Below are 15,547 nucleotides of genomic sequence, written 5' to 3' on the forward strand. Positions count from 1 at the left end.
AATCAGAGAAGTAACCAAGAGGCCACCTCAGAAGAAGCTTGAGGGGAGCCACAGCTCAGATATAACAAGCTGTTTACTGGACAACCATAGCATGGAAATTTTTTACAAAGTATGGTGTTGGCTTTTCATCAGCATGGGACTGGGAAACTGGTCAAGGTTGAGTGTAAGATGGATGGAGCGAAATACAAGGCAATCCAAGAAGATTCAGTATACTAGGGACCGGGGCAGAGCTTCACCGTCTAAAAGGACAATGACCCTAAGCATACTGCCAAAGCTATGATACAGTGGTTTCAAATCAAGAAACTCATTGTATTCGGGTGGGCCAGTCAAAGCTCAGACCTCAGTCTGATTGAGAATCTGTGGCAAGACATGAAATCTGATGTTATCCAGTACTCTCCATCAAATCTGACTTGCAGTAAACCTGCACTTTTACCTTTTTGTTACTATTTTAAAAAGACCCCAATTAAGTCAATTTCACTTCCTAGCACTACATTAATTTCCGATCAGAAGACAAAAATAGCACATGAATCCCCACTTCTTAAAGCAACATGTGCACTTAATAATGTGGTAAATTGCATAATTGAATTATAAACATAACTGCATTAGGAACAGCTATATCCATTATTTTATTCGGGAACAAAAATACATACAGGAAAACTATGTACTGGTCTATCTAATGGTGTATAGGTGTTGCATGTAGGAGTATAGTTTTAATATCTTCACCAAATACTCTGTACACTTCTACAAATACAGCTGGTCTGCAGCAGCACTTTCTCTGTAGAACAAAATGTTGCTACAGTTACATATAAGCATTTCCATGAGAACGAGAGAGAGAAAGGGAAATGATTGCTCTGCTTTCTCTTCTCGCACTGACTCTCATCTTCTTTCCCTCCCATCAGGAGCAGCTGCCTGAGCTGCACATTCATTTCCAGGCCCAGAGTTTCCACACCTCCATGTATGCGTCATCTTGGTTCCTCACCATCTTTCTCACCTCCTTTCCTCTCCCCGTCGCTACAAGAATTTTCGACATATTTATGTGTGAGGTGAGGAAATCTGTTCGCATGGTACAGGCTGGTTTTAAAGATGAATATATAATATAAATAATTTAATATACATTATTAATATTCCAGTGCTCCTCCATACCTACTTTTTCTTTTTTTTTTTCTTTTGCAAGTTAATTGAACGGGCTGTTGAAATGTTAGCAAAGTGTGCCCCCTGTTGGATGGAAGGGTGTATTGCAGACACTTTATTGAAGATTTTCCTCTCCTCCTGTGATGGTAGGGTTTGGAAATAGTGTTCCGTGTCGGTCTGGCCATCCTTCAGATGAATCAAGCAGAGCTCATCCAGTTGGACATGGAGGGCATGTTACAGGTTTGATGCACTTGGTTTATTTTTAACTTTTTGTCATTGTACATTTAGTCCCCTGTTTAGTATGATCCCAAATTACATGCGCTAGTTTAAGTGTGTAAGGAGATAAATTGTGGACACAAAAGTGGGCTTGTTGTGAGTGATTTAGAAAGAACAATTGTGTGCTTTTTTTTTTCTTTCTTAATAGCTGTGGCAAGTCTCCGGGAAGTGTCAAAGTGAAACTACAGAGTAATTGTAATTGCAGCATTGATTAAACGCTGTGAAATGCACATCACAAACTGTTCAAAATACAATATGAACTGAAAATAAATGAGCACATTTCCACTCATAAGATACAATGAATGAAAACCTTTTTATTGTGTGTATGTATGTGTATATATTTGAGATGCACCGATACTAAATTTCTCAGCCGATACGATAACCGATTATTCAGAGTGATATTGGAAGTAACCGATACTGATAGTTCTGCCTTTTATGCCTTCTTATGAATTAATAATTAATTTAAAAGAATTCTGAAAGAAATGCAAATAAAAACTTTATTCTCTCCATTTCAACAAGTTGTTTCACAGTAACTGGATCTCATAAACAGAAAACAACAAAGCTCCTGCTTAACTGCTGCTCACTTCTGGTGTAAAATGTTAGAAGTGCAGAGGTTATAGAGATTACAGACTGCAGTTTTGTCATCATTCCACACAAGAGACATCTTTATACACAGCACGAAATCAATGTGTTTTCCCGCCCTCTTTTGACTGACAGGATATAATCGGCTTTGATCATCGGATGTTTGTAAACTATCAGCTGATAGCCCATAGCAGGAAAAATAGCCTTTATCGACCAATACATCGGTGCATCTCTAGTGTGTGTGTGTATATGTGTGTGTGTGTGTGTGTGTGTGTGTGTGTGTGTGTATGCTGTCAGAATCAGAGGTGCACAAGGGCAATGAAAGTCTAATATGGAACTAACTTTTCTGAGGTAATAATGTCATCACTTTAGGTCTTTTTGATCGTTTTGAGATATTGAGGCATAATCTTCATAAACCTTGTCAAGTAAATGTTATAATTACATCTTTATCTGGCAGAAACCGACTTGAGCAAAGTTAATACATGCTTTCCGGATGTATTAATTTGCACATTACTAAAACTAAAAGTCCCTTTGTTTATTCAAACAACAATGCAGGTGCTAAATTAATCTGTTTGCATGGACATTTTGCATGGATATTTTTCCCTTTTAGATAGAAACACCCCAAATGGCATATTCATTAAATCAAATACTCAAAATCTAAATTATTTTCTCGGCTTTGAAAGATGCAACCTGTAAAAGGATTGTAAAACCTGTTAGTCAGCTCATGTTACTTGGTGTTAGCTAGTTTGCATGTGCTTGCAAAGGCACGTGTTACATTTCATCATCTTGGTCACAGACATTTGCTCAAAGCAAGGGTGAAGGCTTGATTTTGACATTGGTGGGGACATAAAAGCAGAAGACATGTGCCTATTCAAAGCTTTCGTTTCAAACACACATGGATGAACCATACAGAACTAACATTTGTCATAATACTGAATCTCACTACTAACATATCACCATGTCGTTGTTCAACCACACCTGTGACCCTGCCTGTCCACATGCCTCACTTCCTGCTCTGTCGGAGGTACTACCTGGCAGGACTGTTTCTGTCACCTGATATGACAAAATAACACATTGATTCATGCCACATGAACATTGAGGAAAAACATTTATGGCTTAATTAAGTATTATTATTATTATTATTACAATTATTGTTGACTTTACACATTAGAAATTGAGAAAATATTTTAAGTGATTTACACTTTGACTTATTGTAAAGTAGCTCCTAATGTGTGTGCGCGTGTGTGTGTGTGCGTGTGTTTGGCAGTTAGGCTAATTTGATGAGATGCTGAGTCAGGATGGTGGGCATTAGGAGCTAGTTTACAAGTCAAAGTATATACACACACAAACTAACGTTTAGGCTTGCCACTCATCCCGATAATACAGGATTGTCACGCATTGAAAAAAAATGTATTGTCCCTGAATCAGTGCGAGACACGATTGATTTGTCCTGTATTTTTGTGCACAGAACAGAACTGTTGATATAAGGATGGTGTCTTCCTCACGGACCGGTAGCCTGCATGATGCACATCTAGTTGACGGAGCTTTGGCCCTAAATACGACCGGATGTATAGTTGCAATCAAAATTATTTAACCCCCATTGCAAATCAGGTTTATTGTCAAAATTTACAGACTTTCATCTGTTTGCAATGAACAAATCAAACTAAAACAATTGAAATAGTTAAACACTTCAATGCTTCAAGTGGTTTCCCCAGATTCAACTGAAAATGCAACTTATAATGACTTCTCAATGATTTGAATAATTTTGATTACAACTGTAACTACAGCCTCTCACACGTTAGTAAGAAACGGCAAAGCCAATCCTGTTAGTGACGTGGATTAGGAAGGCGGGACTCGTAGTAGAGAACAAGGTCTGGTAACTGTTTGTGTACCACAAATTGTCCTGCTGTCTGTCTTGGCCAGGAGGCTCTTGTAAAAGACATTCTTAATGTCAATGAGACTTTTCCTGGTTGCATAACATTTTTAAAATAAAAACCACAAGACACCGACGGACAACAGTGGTTATATATAAATGTATTTTAATTGTTTGATCAAAATTATTGCTAGATAAAATTCAGTAGTCACTGGATATTGGTAGGGACATGTCCATAGCGTCCATAGCCATAATATTTTTTTTTAGCACTTTCACCATTCTTGTTTTATTCTGTGTCCCTGCAGTAATTTGTCTGTAAAAGTATAATTGTGTAAATGTAAAAAAAAAAAAAACAAACAAAAAAAAAAACAGAGAATATATAAATGTTTCTTGCTTTATCTGTAGTGAAATGTTTAGTTTTGCTTATAGAAAGTAAAATATAAAAGCTAAAAGCTGCACACTTCCACTTCTGTTGTCCTCTAGTACTTTCAGAAAGTCATCCCTCATCAATTGGACAGCGGACCAGACAAAGTGATCCAGGTCGCCTATCAAGTCAAGTACAATGCCAAGAAGATGAAAAAGTGATTGTTCTTTCAGTGAAATATAATCTGAATCTGATTTCTCTGAGCGTAGCTGTGATTCGGTGGTTTTTTGAGAGTGGGTATTTTGTATGTTTGTAGGTTAGAGAAGGAGTACACTACTATAAAAACCAAGGAAATGGAGGAACAGGTGGAGATAAAGGTGAGACTACCTTGATTTTGTGAAGTATATTTCTGATATACATGCTATTTTTCTGATGTGTTGATTCTGATAAATAATGATGCATAAGATTCATAAAACGTAATGCTTTTACTTATATTGTATAGCTTCATGTATAGCTATGGCTCTTTTTCCCCCCCTTGATTATGTCTGAAGTGTTTCCATCAGTGTTTTGTGCAACTTTACAAAAAAAAAAGCCCAGACTGTGTAAATGTCATAGTTAATGAATAAAATCGCAAAAAAAAACTTTTTAGAACAGTAACCATACTGATAAATAAATATTAAATATGTAGAAAATGGTGATAGAAAATGATTTAAAAAAATAAATAAATGACACCTGGCTGGAAAATGATACATTCAGCCTATTGGGAAAGCATAAGATCCAGTGTGCTGCCGAGTTCTGTGTTTTGGTTCCCTTGAAACAAATTATTCAATTAGCCCCCCCCGCCCCCCCTTCTTCAAAACAAACACGAAATCTGCTTGTCCCAGGCACCCGAGTTACTGATATTTCCACCCCGTTACATCCCTGTCAAATACTCATTCCAGTCTCTCCATGACTTTGTCTAAAACCACAAACTGCAATACTACATACTCTAGACTCCGTATTACATACTTTAGACTATGGTTGGACTCGTACCAACCATTCTTCTCTTTTTGCAGAGACTTCGGACCGAGAACAGGCTGCTGAAGCAGAGGATAGACACTCTGGAGAAAGTGAGTCACTGCTGTATGCTTAATGAAAAGGGACGAACCAAGCTCTGTCCATCAAATCGTTTTTACATCTGTCAATTACAGTATATAGTCATGATTACTATCACCATCATGATCGATTCCTACATGACCTCATCTCTCACTGATGACTCATGAGTCATGCTGACCATCACATGAGCTCACGTATACTAACTTGGCTGTGTACCTGCGAATAACCGTAGCTGCTGACTGATTTAGAGTTATCAGTGCAGATAAGTTAATGTGGATAGCAGTGAAAGATTTGTTATATGGGGCTTTTGGTATGTGGTAATTGTGCTACGTGGAACAGGTAAGACTCCTCTGTCTGTATCACTAACTGTACGGCTGCACAGGAAACGTGGAGGGTTGTGTACAAACTAGTCTATGACATGGTCTGTGAATACAGCATGCACTCACACTGTTGCATGCTGGATCGTTGACTGCTCGACACGTGTATTCTGCCATGCATGGTGAAAGTGGCGACGAATCGTTCATGCTGGTCCATGAGTAAAAAAGGAAATGCATAGCGCCTCAACTCCCCTTCCGTTCCTCAGAAAGTCCTGCATGAGATGCTTGTTAACCCGAGTACTGACCAAAACTACACAAAGGATGCCCCTGTACCTAATTTAATCGCTTGGATAGATTAAGCAGTCGTAAAAGAGCATGGCACTCACTAGTATTCACTGCTTCTTGCTGCTTCTTTTCTGCTTGCACTGTTTTCAGCCTCACACTTTTTATTGGTTGCTGTAGGACCACGGTTTTGGGTTCGTCACCACTATCATGCTTTCACACCCATATCGCTACATCCACACTGTTGTTTTTCTATCCCGCCTTACTCGGGCTGTTTGAAACGGGCTCTAGTATCTCCCATACATTTGCTTTGTTTTATTTATTTCATAAAACTTGTGGGATGGAAAAAGAACAGTTTTCTGTGTAAAATTACTTTTTTTTTTATTTCATTTTTATTTATTTTTTTTACCTGTTGTAATATCTTTTGGTCTTTCTCTATGCCTTTCTTTATGGATTTTCTCTTTGTAGGAAAGTGCTTCCTTGGCAGATAGATTGATCCAGGTATAATCTACACTCTTCTCACCACTGCCACTCTTCTCTCCTTTCTGACTTCTGTTTTTAAACGGAAGAAAATTTTCAGCCTTAATTTTTTTTTTAATTATTATTATTTTTTTTTTTCAAACCATTTCCACTTACTTGGACAACCGATGGGATCTGAACGTTTGAGTCAATTGTAGACTTCTGCATGAGCTAAAATGAAAGTTAGACACAAATGAAACTATTGCATGACTTTCCAACATCCCAATCAGTTGACCGAGTCCAAGTAAAGGGAAAGATAAGTTAAGCAGACCTCTTAGCATACCCTGTCCTCTATAGCTCTTCTGGCTTTGCATGTTTGGGTTTACAATAAACGTCAATTATATTAACCAAATGATACCTGCTTATATCTTGACAATTCAGAAAGAAAAGGATTGCTGGTTTGGTGGCTGATAAAGCCAGCTTACTTGCCATACATTTTGCTAATTTTTTTTAATAAATAAATAATTAATACATGAAATCAAATTGAGATAAATCACTTATGCAAAGGTTGCTAACAGCATGATGATACTTCAGAGTTCCATATCTGGCTTAATTTAATAACCTCCCCACCGCTCCATACTTGGTTCACCTCGTCTGTTGTCCCTGATCGGTTGCGTCAGGGTCAGGTGACCCGAGCCCAGGAGGCCGAGGAGAATTATCTGGTCAAGCGGGAGCTGGCCACGGTGAAACAGCAGAGCGAGGAGGTCAGCACACAGCTCGAGCAGGCCCAAAGCACCATCAGAGAGCTCCAACAGCAGCTGCAGCCCTCTGCGGTAAGGACAGTGCACAGACAGCGCCTCCCTCCTGGATTGGAGGACTGCATCTGAGCCTGCTGTTCACAGAAAAGCGAGGATACACTATGTGGAAAGCATTCAGAGCTCATTTTAAACATGCTGTGGCATGTTACACAGCCTCACCTAGCAACTCAGTCTGGCATTGCCAGATGTAGGGATTAGGAGATTTTATTTGAGCATAGCTGCTCTGCTACAGGCACCGTTAGCATACTTGGTTATGCTAAGCAGCGTCATGAATATGTATGAGCTGACAGATAACACTGCTGGCGTGAGCTGTCAGGATAAAGATCATGCATGTTTGCAGAATTATATCTCATCATTTATTTACATAACACAGTCTTACGTGGTGTTGTCGAAGTGCTGTTTTCCATCACATTGTTTATTTATGACTCGGGAATGGGTGTAAAGTACTGATCTTTTCTGCAGTTGAGGCCACAAGGAATTAGAGTCTCAGTTCCTGAGCGATGTTTTTCTCGCAGCTGAATGTGGTAGTGGATATGGTTGTGTTGGTTATTGTTATACCGTCATGCAACTGTGTTCAGCATTGTGAAAGTGAAAATTTCTCATATAGCCCTGGGCTTTTCCTCTCTGTGCCTGTAGAAGGGGAACCCGCGCTACTCTGAAGAGACCCTCCTGCAGTTGGAGAGAGAGCTGGTCCAGGCTCGACTCAAAGAGGCCGAGTCTCAGTGCGCCCTCAAAGAGATGCAGGACAAAATCCTTGACATGGAGAAGGTTTGTTCATTTCCCAGACCACAAAGCTAGTTCATTGCTCTTCATGCCAAGACAAGCTACATACTCTTTCCCGAAGCAAGTTTATTGATGCAACTGTTTTTAATTCAACTGTATTTGCGTGCTACAGAGGAACATGTCACTGCCAGATGAGAGTAACGTGGTGCGTCTTCAGGAGGAGCTGATTGCTGTAAAGATAAGGGAGGCCGAGGCTCTGACAGGCCTCAAGGAGCTGAGACAGCAAGTCAGAGATCTGGAGGAGCATTGGCAGGTATATATACACACACACACACACATGCACACAAACACCTACTTCCAGGTACTTTAATTTTCCACCTCAGCCAAGCCGTTGTGATGTTTAAGGATTTTTTTGGTTACACGTTTTCTGTCATGTTTTTTGCAATGTGCAAATTCAAAATTTAGTGGAAATTGATTTGATTGGATGTTATGTGGAGAAATCCTGTTTGACAGAGTGGTTTGCTCTGCAGAAGCACTTGGCACGGACAGCTGGCCGCTGGAAGGACAGTCCACGGAAAAACTCGGCAAATGAACTCCAGGATGAGCTAATGAGCGTGAGACTTCGAGAGGCAGAGGCCCAAGCTGAGCTCCGCGAGACCAGGCAGAGACTGCTGGAACTGGAGACACAGGTCTCTCTCTCTCTCTCTCTCTCTCTCTCTCTCTCTGTTTTTGTCTGTAGTTATCTTAAAATCCATTCATGCAGGCATTATTGTCATTCCTCTCATTAGAGAGAGATGTAATTTTAGGTATGAAATGTAATTCCTCCAGTGTTGGACAGTGTATACATTATAACAGTCTATGTGCCCGGCTAGCTCAGTCAGTACAACATGAGACTCTTAATCTCAGGATCGTGGGTTTGAGCCCCACACTGGGCCCCAAACCCAGCCACTGGGGTAGCACAAGCTGTAGTGCACTCTCAGTGCCAGGCCCAAGCCTGGATGGAAAAAAAAGGCAGGGTTGCATCAGGAAGGGCATCCGGTGTAAAACCTGTTCCAAATCAAATATGCTGGATCATAAACCAGATTTCCATAATGACTGTAGTGAGTGCAGACTTGGAAAATATTACGTCTCTCATGAAGTGTCTTTCGTGTGGACAGTGACTCAGTACCGTGGGTAGACTAGACAGGTAGCAGAGTGAAGTGATATGTAATGAAGTGGCCATCAGATTGAATATCTCCTGATATTTTGTCTCGTATTAAACCAGAATAATTTTGTCATGTAATTATCGGGGCCTCTGAGTTGATTTGTGTGTGTGATAAGGGTTACAGCAAACATCTTTGTGTGGATTGAATTTTTCCAGGAAAAGGCCTTAAAAGTTTAATTACATGGCCACTAGAGGGCGAGAGAGGTCAAGCTTAAGCTGAAAAGACCACACCAATTTTTCAATCTACTCGTTAGCTACTGTATCTGTAGCAGCTTTTCACTTACCGCAGGCAAGAATTTCCCTTATACTAAGAAAAGAAAGTCTATCATGGCAATCTAATGGCTCCTGTTTGGGCTGTAGGTACACATTTATGTGAAATGTATATATTTGTCGAGCACTTTTATAAATTCTTCAGTCAAAGACATTAATAAATGAATACATTAATCTCTAGATCTATATAATTAGTCCTTTTTCAGGTGTGACTCTGTTGAATTTGTAGTTCTGCATTATGTTCTGCCTGATTATGCATGGATACCAGAAAATCTTAATGGAAAATGAATAAGTAACTGGAATAGCTTTTTTATCTTATTGCTCCAGTTCAGGAAACTTGACTACCAGTATATAAGAATAGCTTTAAGGAGACTTTCTCTTATGTCTGTTTCATCCTAAAACATTTGTTAGGATATTGGGTGTCATTTTTGCATTTGCTTTATATGATCACCTTTATAAAAGCCCCAACTGCTGCCCTTACACTTCCACTGTAAGTGTGTTATTTGAGGTTTCTGTTCTTCCTTAAGTAACATCCTGACATCATGACCATGCTGATCATTATTATGCTACAGATGCAGTATAGTAGAGATGAGGTTTATATATATTTATAATATATATATATTATAAATTATTATATATAGATTTTACTATTGGCTCTGAAAATGATTTGGTAGTCACTTTGATGTTCTAAAAAAGATGAAAATTTTAATGGTTTATCCAGGAATTAATAATATTATAATTTCTAATACTGGGCATATGTTGTGATTAATATTAAGTGAAATTTACCATTTGTCTTGACTAATCCTAGTTGTAGTAGATTCCGTATTTCTGTCTATTTCTGTTATAAAATATGTAGTCATGACTGTATGTGGTGATTCACGTTTTCCTCTCGCAGGAGGAGCTGCCATTTCTTTTTCTGCATCTCTCTATGTTTAGGCATTGATGTTACCTGGTTGCCAGTCGGGATAGCTTTGCAGAAACTAAAACGACTTAGACACGTCAGGACTATTGAAGACTCAGTCAGAATGCTTTTTTAGAAATAAACTAAATTTTTTTCCCCAAATAAACGTTGTATTCCTGGCAGTGTCTGTAGTTAAAGCATAGTATTAAATAGGGAAAAATCAATAACAAAAATAGTTAATACCTAAATAAACAACAATTTAGTTTTACATTGAAATCTCTTCAGAAAGACCTCAGGATGAGCTGTGAAAATGCAGTTCTAGGGCATTGTTGTCATTCAGTACTGCACTGTGTTCTTAGTCCTTACTCCATCATGGTCAGAAGCTTAATATTTGAACTGATGACCTGCATCTAAACACCATCTTCAAACCTTCTATCTTTGTAGTTCCCTTTTTTCAGCTTTTAGATCCCCTCTTCATGAAGTACAACCGAATGGGGAAAGCCCGAGGGACACGTCAAAGTCTACATTGTCATTTTTTTGTGTTTTGTTTACCTACAGAATCAAATCCATAGCAACCAGTTGCGGCGAGCTGAGCAAGAAACGCGCAGTTTGCATGATCGTTTGCAGATTTTGAGCACACAAAATAAAATGCTTCACTCGGAGCTGCAGGAGTCCAAACGCAAGCAGGCAGAGATTGAGTGTAAAGTAAGGACAACACCCTTCAGCTTTGATCCTTCACACCATCTGAGAGATTGTGAAAATCTTGTAGTGTGATATAGGAGAAAAAAAAAGCTAAACATATTGAGTCTTGGGGGTATTTTCTGCAACATTTGAAACTAGTCATCAGAACTTTGTATCTGCACATTTAGCAAAAGTCATGCTATTTCATCATTTATGTTCGCGCTCTTATCCACAGTCACAATCAGTAAATCCAGTCATGTAACGAGGAACTAGAGGGTTCTGTTTTCACCTTCTGTAGAAGAAAGATAATCCCCCTCCCTCTCTCATCTCTCTCTCTTTTTCTCTCTGTCTCTGTCAGAATAAAGAGGAGGTGATGGCAGTGAGATTAAGAGAGGCTGATAACATGGCTGCCATGGCTGAACTCCAGCAGCAGATCTCTGAATTGGAGATTCAGGTAAAACCTAGAGTTGCAATTCCCATCATTGTGCTGTTATAGGAAACTAATCAGTGACAGGGTGGTGTGACGCAGGCTGACACAAAGCCTGAGTTGCTTTTAACACCCTGAAGTGCTTTTTTCCTCTTGTACCACAGCAGTTTTTCATTGATTCAAATCTTAAATTTATTAATGAATGATTTGAACCCTTTATTGTTCCATTTAATGATGTCGAATGTCCATGAGACAAGTTAGTTCCAGTTATCACTTACCTTCATCATTCGTTCCATCTTTTTTTCCCTCTCTTATGAAATTACAAAGTAAAAAAAAAACAAAACAAAACAAAAAAACAAACCAAGAACAATGCGTGTCATTTCACAGCGAAAGAGAAAAGTGCAAAGTCCTCTGTCCTCTGTTCCCATGGTGGAAAACTTACTGTTACTGACACTGGAGCCTCCTTTCATGAATGTTAAACATTTCCTTACAGAAACCTTCAACATAACAATGATTAATGTATTATAGGGAGCATATAAATATAAACCTGGGATTTGAAGATCAGAGGACACTATTGTTAGGGCTTCTGATATAGAAAAGCACCTTCTGACCAATCAGAATCGAGAATTCAGTAGCACTGTGGCATAAATATCCACGTTTCACTCTTTATGGATTAGACAATGGTAGGGGAGAGATGGCAAAACTGTAATATGCTTGTTTTCTCTAAATGCACATATTACTGTCATGTCATTACATGCATATACAATGAAGTATAAGAAGGTGGGTGGGGACAGTGGGATTTCCCCATATTTGCTTCAGATATTTGTGTGTGTGTGTGTGTGGTGGGGGGGTGGGGGGGTGGGGGGGACCTAGCAGTTTCTGCCATATAGGTTTAAAAAAAGCATTTAAAAAGTGTTTTTCTAATATTTTTTTCCTGAATTCTGTGCACTTGTGTACACTTATTTTTACACTAACTGTTAGCATAGTATTCAGTTTGCTAGCTTGTAGGAAACCATGGATGCAGCCTGCTGTATTTATGTAACCCCTGTTATAATTATGCAGAATTGTGCTTCAGCAGGTTAAGAGTAGCAAAAGGTGACAAATATCGAGACAGAAAAGACACCCACACAGTTGACCAACACAATGTTGCGATCATGCAGCTTTACCGTTAAAGTTGTAACACTTTTGGTTTCACGATACAGGGGAAACTTGCATATGATTAAAAAGACATTAAACACGTGCATGATGTTATGTGGGAAATCATTATGAAGTCTGTGATTTAAATCATTGTTGTAGTTTACCTCAAATGAAAGAACGTTACAAATGTGCTGGTTCTCCCCTACTTTGCTATTTATAACAGTTTCATGATTGTACGTCTACTCAGTTATTTTTAAAATGTTACTTGAGCTTCAAACCAGGGCTGTGAGAAAAGTGCTTTTGAAAAGGGTTTTTTTTTTTTCTTCCAGTGGATTATGTCCCCTCAGTTTTGTTGCCCACAATATGGCAACGCTGGTTAACATTTGAGCAAAGTTTCAATATTATACATATGGCTTTTGGTTTAGGAGATTTACATCCTGTGGTCTATATTATCTGTGTTAACTAAATGATCACAAACTACTGATGGGTCATGAAACGAATTTTATTGTTGTAGTGAGACTATAGTATGGTAATAGTAAAATAGTAATAAAATAATAGCGATCTGAATTAAGTCACTTATAAAGAGCTCTTGTAAGCATCTGTTCTGAATTGTGAGATCGCTGCTGCTGGGTTTTTATAAAGGACCGCAAGACTTTCTGATTTTTACACTCAATCTCTTCTGCCATTATGATTTGGCAAGTATCAATATTAGTCAAGAATGTGATGAGAGTGAGTGACGGGGTGAGGTTTTTTTTTTTCCTTCCGTGTCCCTACAGTTGTCACAGCAGACAAATTTGTGTTTTTGCAAGTGTATGTATGTATGTTTTAAGGACCTTACATGTGTATGTTTGCTCCGAAGCAGGTTTTGCTGAACGCTTACTACTATCCTGTTTCAGAACATGAGCTGTGGTTCTGTGGTTTTGGTTAGCCACAATTTTATGCACTCACAGTTGTGGGGGTAGGCCTATGGTTTACCAAATCTGGTAAATCTACTAACAAACCTGGCACTGTGTGCGTGTGTGTGTGTGTGTGTGTGTGTGTGTGTGTGTGTGTGTGTGTTTGTGTATGTATGTGTGGCTTTAACGTAGGAGAGAGAGGGAGAAAAGGAGAGCGAGGGTGTTCTTTGAGACTTCACTGTATGGTTAAACTCCTACATTATATGTGCAACAGGTTCATGTGGTGTGTGGAGCTGAGAAGAGATCAAACATTTATGGTTATTAAGTGTCCATTTATATGAGAGATTTATCATTTCAGTGTAAGCTTTTTTCACTGACATACCTAACAAACCTAACCCAACATGTTATTTATGGCTTATAGCCACAACACTCATTCCACTCAGTCTCTTACCATTTCACCCACATTTAGGCCACATATACCACCACTGGAAAAGTACTACAGACTGATATCTTCTCAAGTTGTTTGTGCATAGTTTAAATGAGTCACCTCAGGTAGCTTTCACTCTGTCTGGAAAGATTTGCTTCAGACTGGGCCTACATGTCTGTCTGACACCAGTACACCAACTCAACATGTGACAGGTAGTTGAGGTCTAGAAAATTATTCATGCAGTATGCAAACGGCTGTCTGCTTCCACTGGTTTGGTTTAATTTGAGTATTATTCTCCCAAAAGTCTTTTTTTAAAAAGATGGTTAGGGTTTCCTGGGCAGTATTCAGCAATGTCTACTAGAAGCAGTGTCATGTGCTTGCATGTCGCTTTAGCATAAGTGTCACTCTGCTGCCTGAAAATTACACTTTTTTTTTTTTTTTTTGCACCTCTCTTGCTGTAGGGTAGGGTTTTTGCTTTTGCATGGCCGTTCTGAGACCACAGCTCAGCTATCTTCATTACCATATGTGAAACCACTTCCTATCAGGCTCAGATACTCACTGAGCTGGAATCAAAGCTGACTTTGTACTTTGCTGTTTTGCATGCACATGTTTAAACATAAGACAGAGATTTAACAGCACACTGTGGATTAAATGTAGAGGTAAAAAAATTTTGACAGACAGGGAGTGGGAGTGTTTAAAAAGAAGAACTGTTGCATACACACATTCTTGCAATAAACAGGTACGCAGTCTGTAGCTTATTGGGATGGCCCTTAAAGGTGTTGCGTGTTTCTATGACAGCAAAGGAGCTTCATAGCAACAGTACTTTACACTGGGTTTTCCCCATATCTAAATAAGCTTATCAAAAAGTACCATGGCTGGTGCCAGGTAAAGCAAGATTAAAGTCTTTCTCAGAAATATATTTTTTTTGTAGCAACTGGCTAGTCACTAGACAGGAAATAAGCAAATAAAAAAGTGGGATACACCAGTCAAACCACAAATGTATCATTAGCAGAGACTGTAAATCTGTTCTGTTTTGATGTATCTATTAAAACATTAACAAAATGTTATATGTTCTGTATGAACAAAGAATCCCTTTTAGTTTGCCTTAGCTATCCATCTTCCTGAGTAACAACACCTCATCCTCGTGTCTTATTAAACAGCAACTCTCTAGAGCAGGAGTTCTCAAACTTTTATAGCCAGGGACCACATTAACTGTAATGAAATAAAGCTGTACTGAGGGTCTGTGGACTTTGATTTAATGTTATGTAAATGTTTGCAATGATATTCTGGCTATTTATTTGTGCTAAGGAGCTTTCTATTCCTGAATTTTTCACTGACCGAACACGTTAAGCTTAATTTGACATTATTTATAGGTGGACTTGTTTTTGAGTTGTTGAGGTCTGGATTAAACTCATTTGATTCAAGGGACCAGTCAAACAAGCTCATAACTGTAAAAAGTCAATAATAAATATAATAATTTGATAATGGTGGGTTGAGAGTGCCACCACTGTAACAGTTTTTTTTTTTTTTAAATCACGGACCTCACCGCACCCTACTGTGAGAACCACTGTTTTAGAGAGTTTATCATTTGACCAAATCTTGCATACGTTATCAGATAAATAAGCAGGGTTTTTTTTCCTTCCACATTTGGTAGTCATTCTGCCTCTGCAAAAACTACAAAGTT

The 15,547-nt window shown here is 38.8% G+C and overlaps 1 protein-coding gene across 8 annotated transcripts in view; it reads left to right on the top strand.

Moving 5' to 3' along the window:
- evi5b (ecotropic viral integration site 5b) overlaps positions 1-15,547 on the top strand; it is a 67,498-nt gene that overhangs the window by 38,365 nt on the left and 13,586 nt on the right. For 7 of the 8 annotated variants that reach the window (XM_053635800.1, XM_053635805.1, XM_053635799.1 and 4 more), the window contains 12 exons: positions 900-1,043; positions 1,282-1,371; positions 4,346-4,443; positions 4,543-4,603; positions 5,282-5,335; positions 6,389-6,421; positions 7,060-7,212; positions 7,834-7,965; positions 8,093-8,233; positions 8,451-8,609; positions 10,854-11,000; positions 11,335-11,430. In XM_053635800.1, coding sequence (XP_053491775.1) covers positions 900-1,043; positions 1,282-1,371; positions 4,346-4,443; positions 4,543-4,603; positions 5,282-5,335; positions 6,389-6,421; positions 7,060-7,212; positions 7,834-7,965; positions 8,093-8,233; positions 8,451-8,609; positions 10,854-11,000; positions 11,335-11,430 — 1,308 coding nt within the window. The remainder of the gene's footprint in view (positions 1-899; positions 1,044-1,281; positions 1,372-4,345; positions 4,444-4,542; positions 4,604-5,281; positions 5,336-6,388; positions 6,422-7,059; positions 7,213-7,833; positions 7,966-8,092; positions 8,234-8,450; positions 8,610-10,853; positions 11,001-11,334; positions 11,431-15,547) is intronic. The other variant, XM_053635807.1, reaches the window with a different exon arrangement.

This window comes from Ictalurus furcatus, chromosome 11 (assembly GCF_023375685.1).
Source record: "Ictalurus furcatus strain D&B chromosome 11, Billie_1.0, whole genome shotgun sequence".
In the NCBI taxonomy this organism is placed as follows: Eukaryota; Metazoa; Chordata; class Actinopteri; order Siluriformes; family Ictaluridae; genus Ictalurus; species Ictalurus furcatus.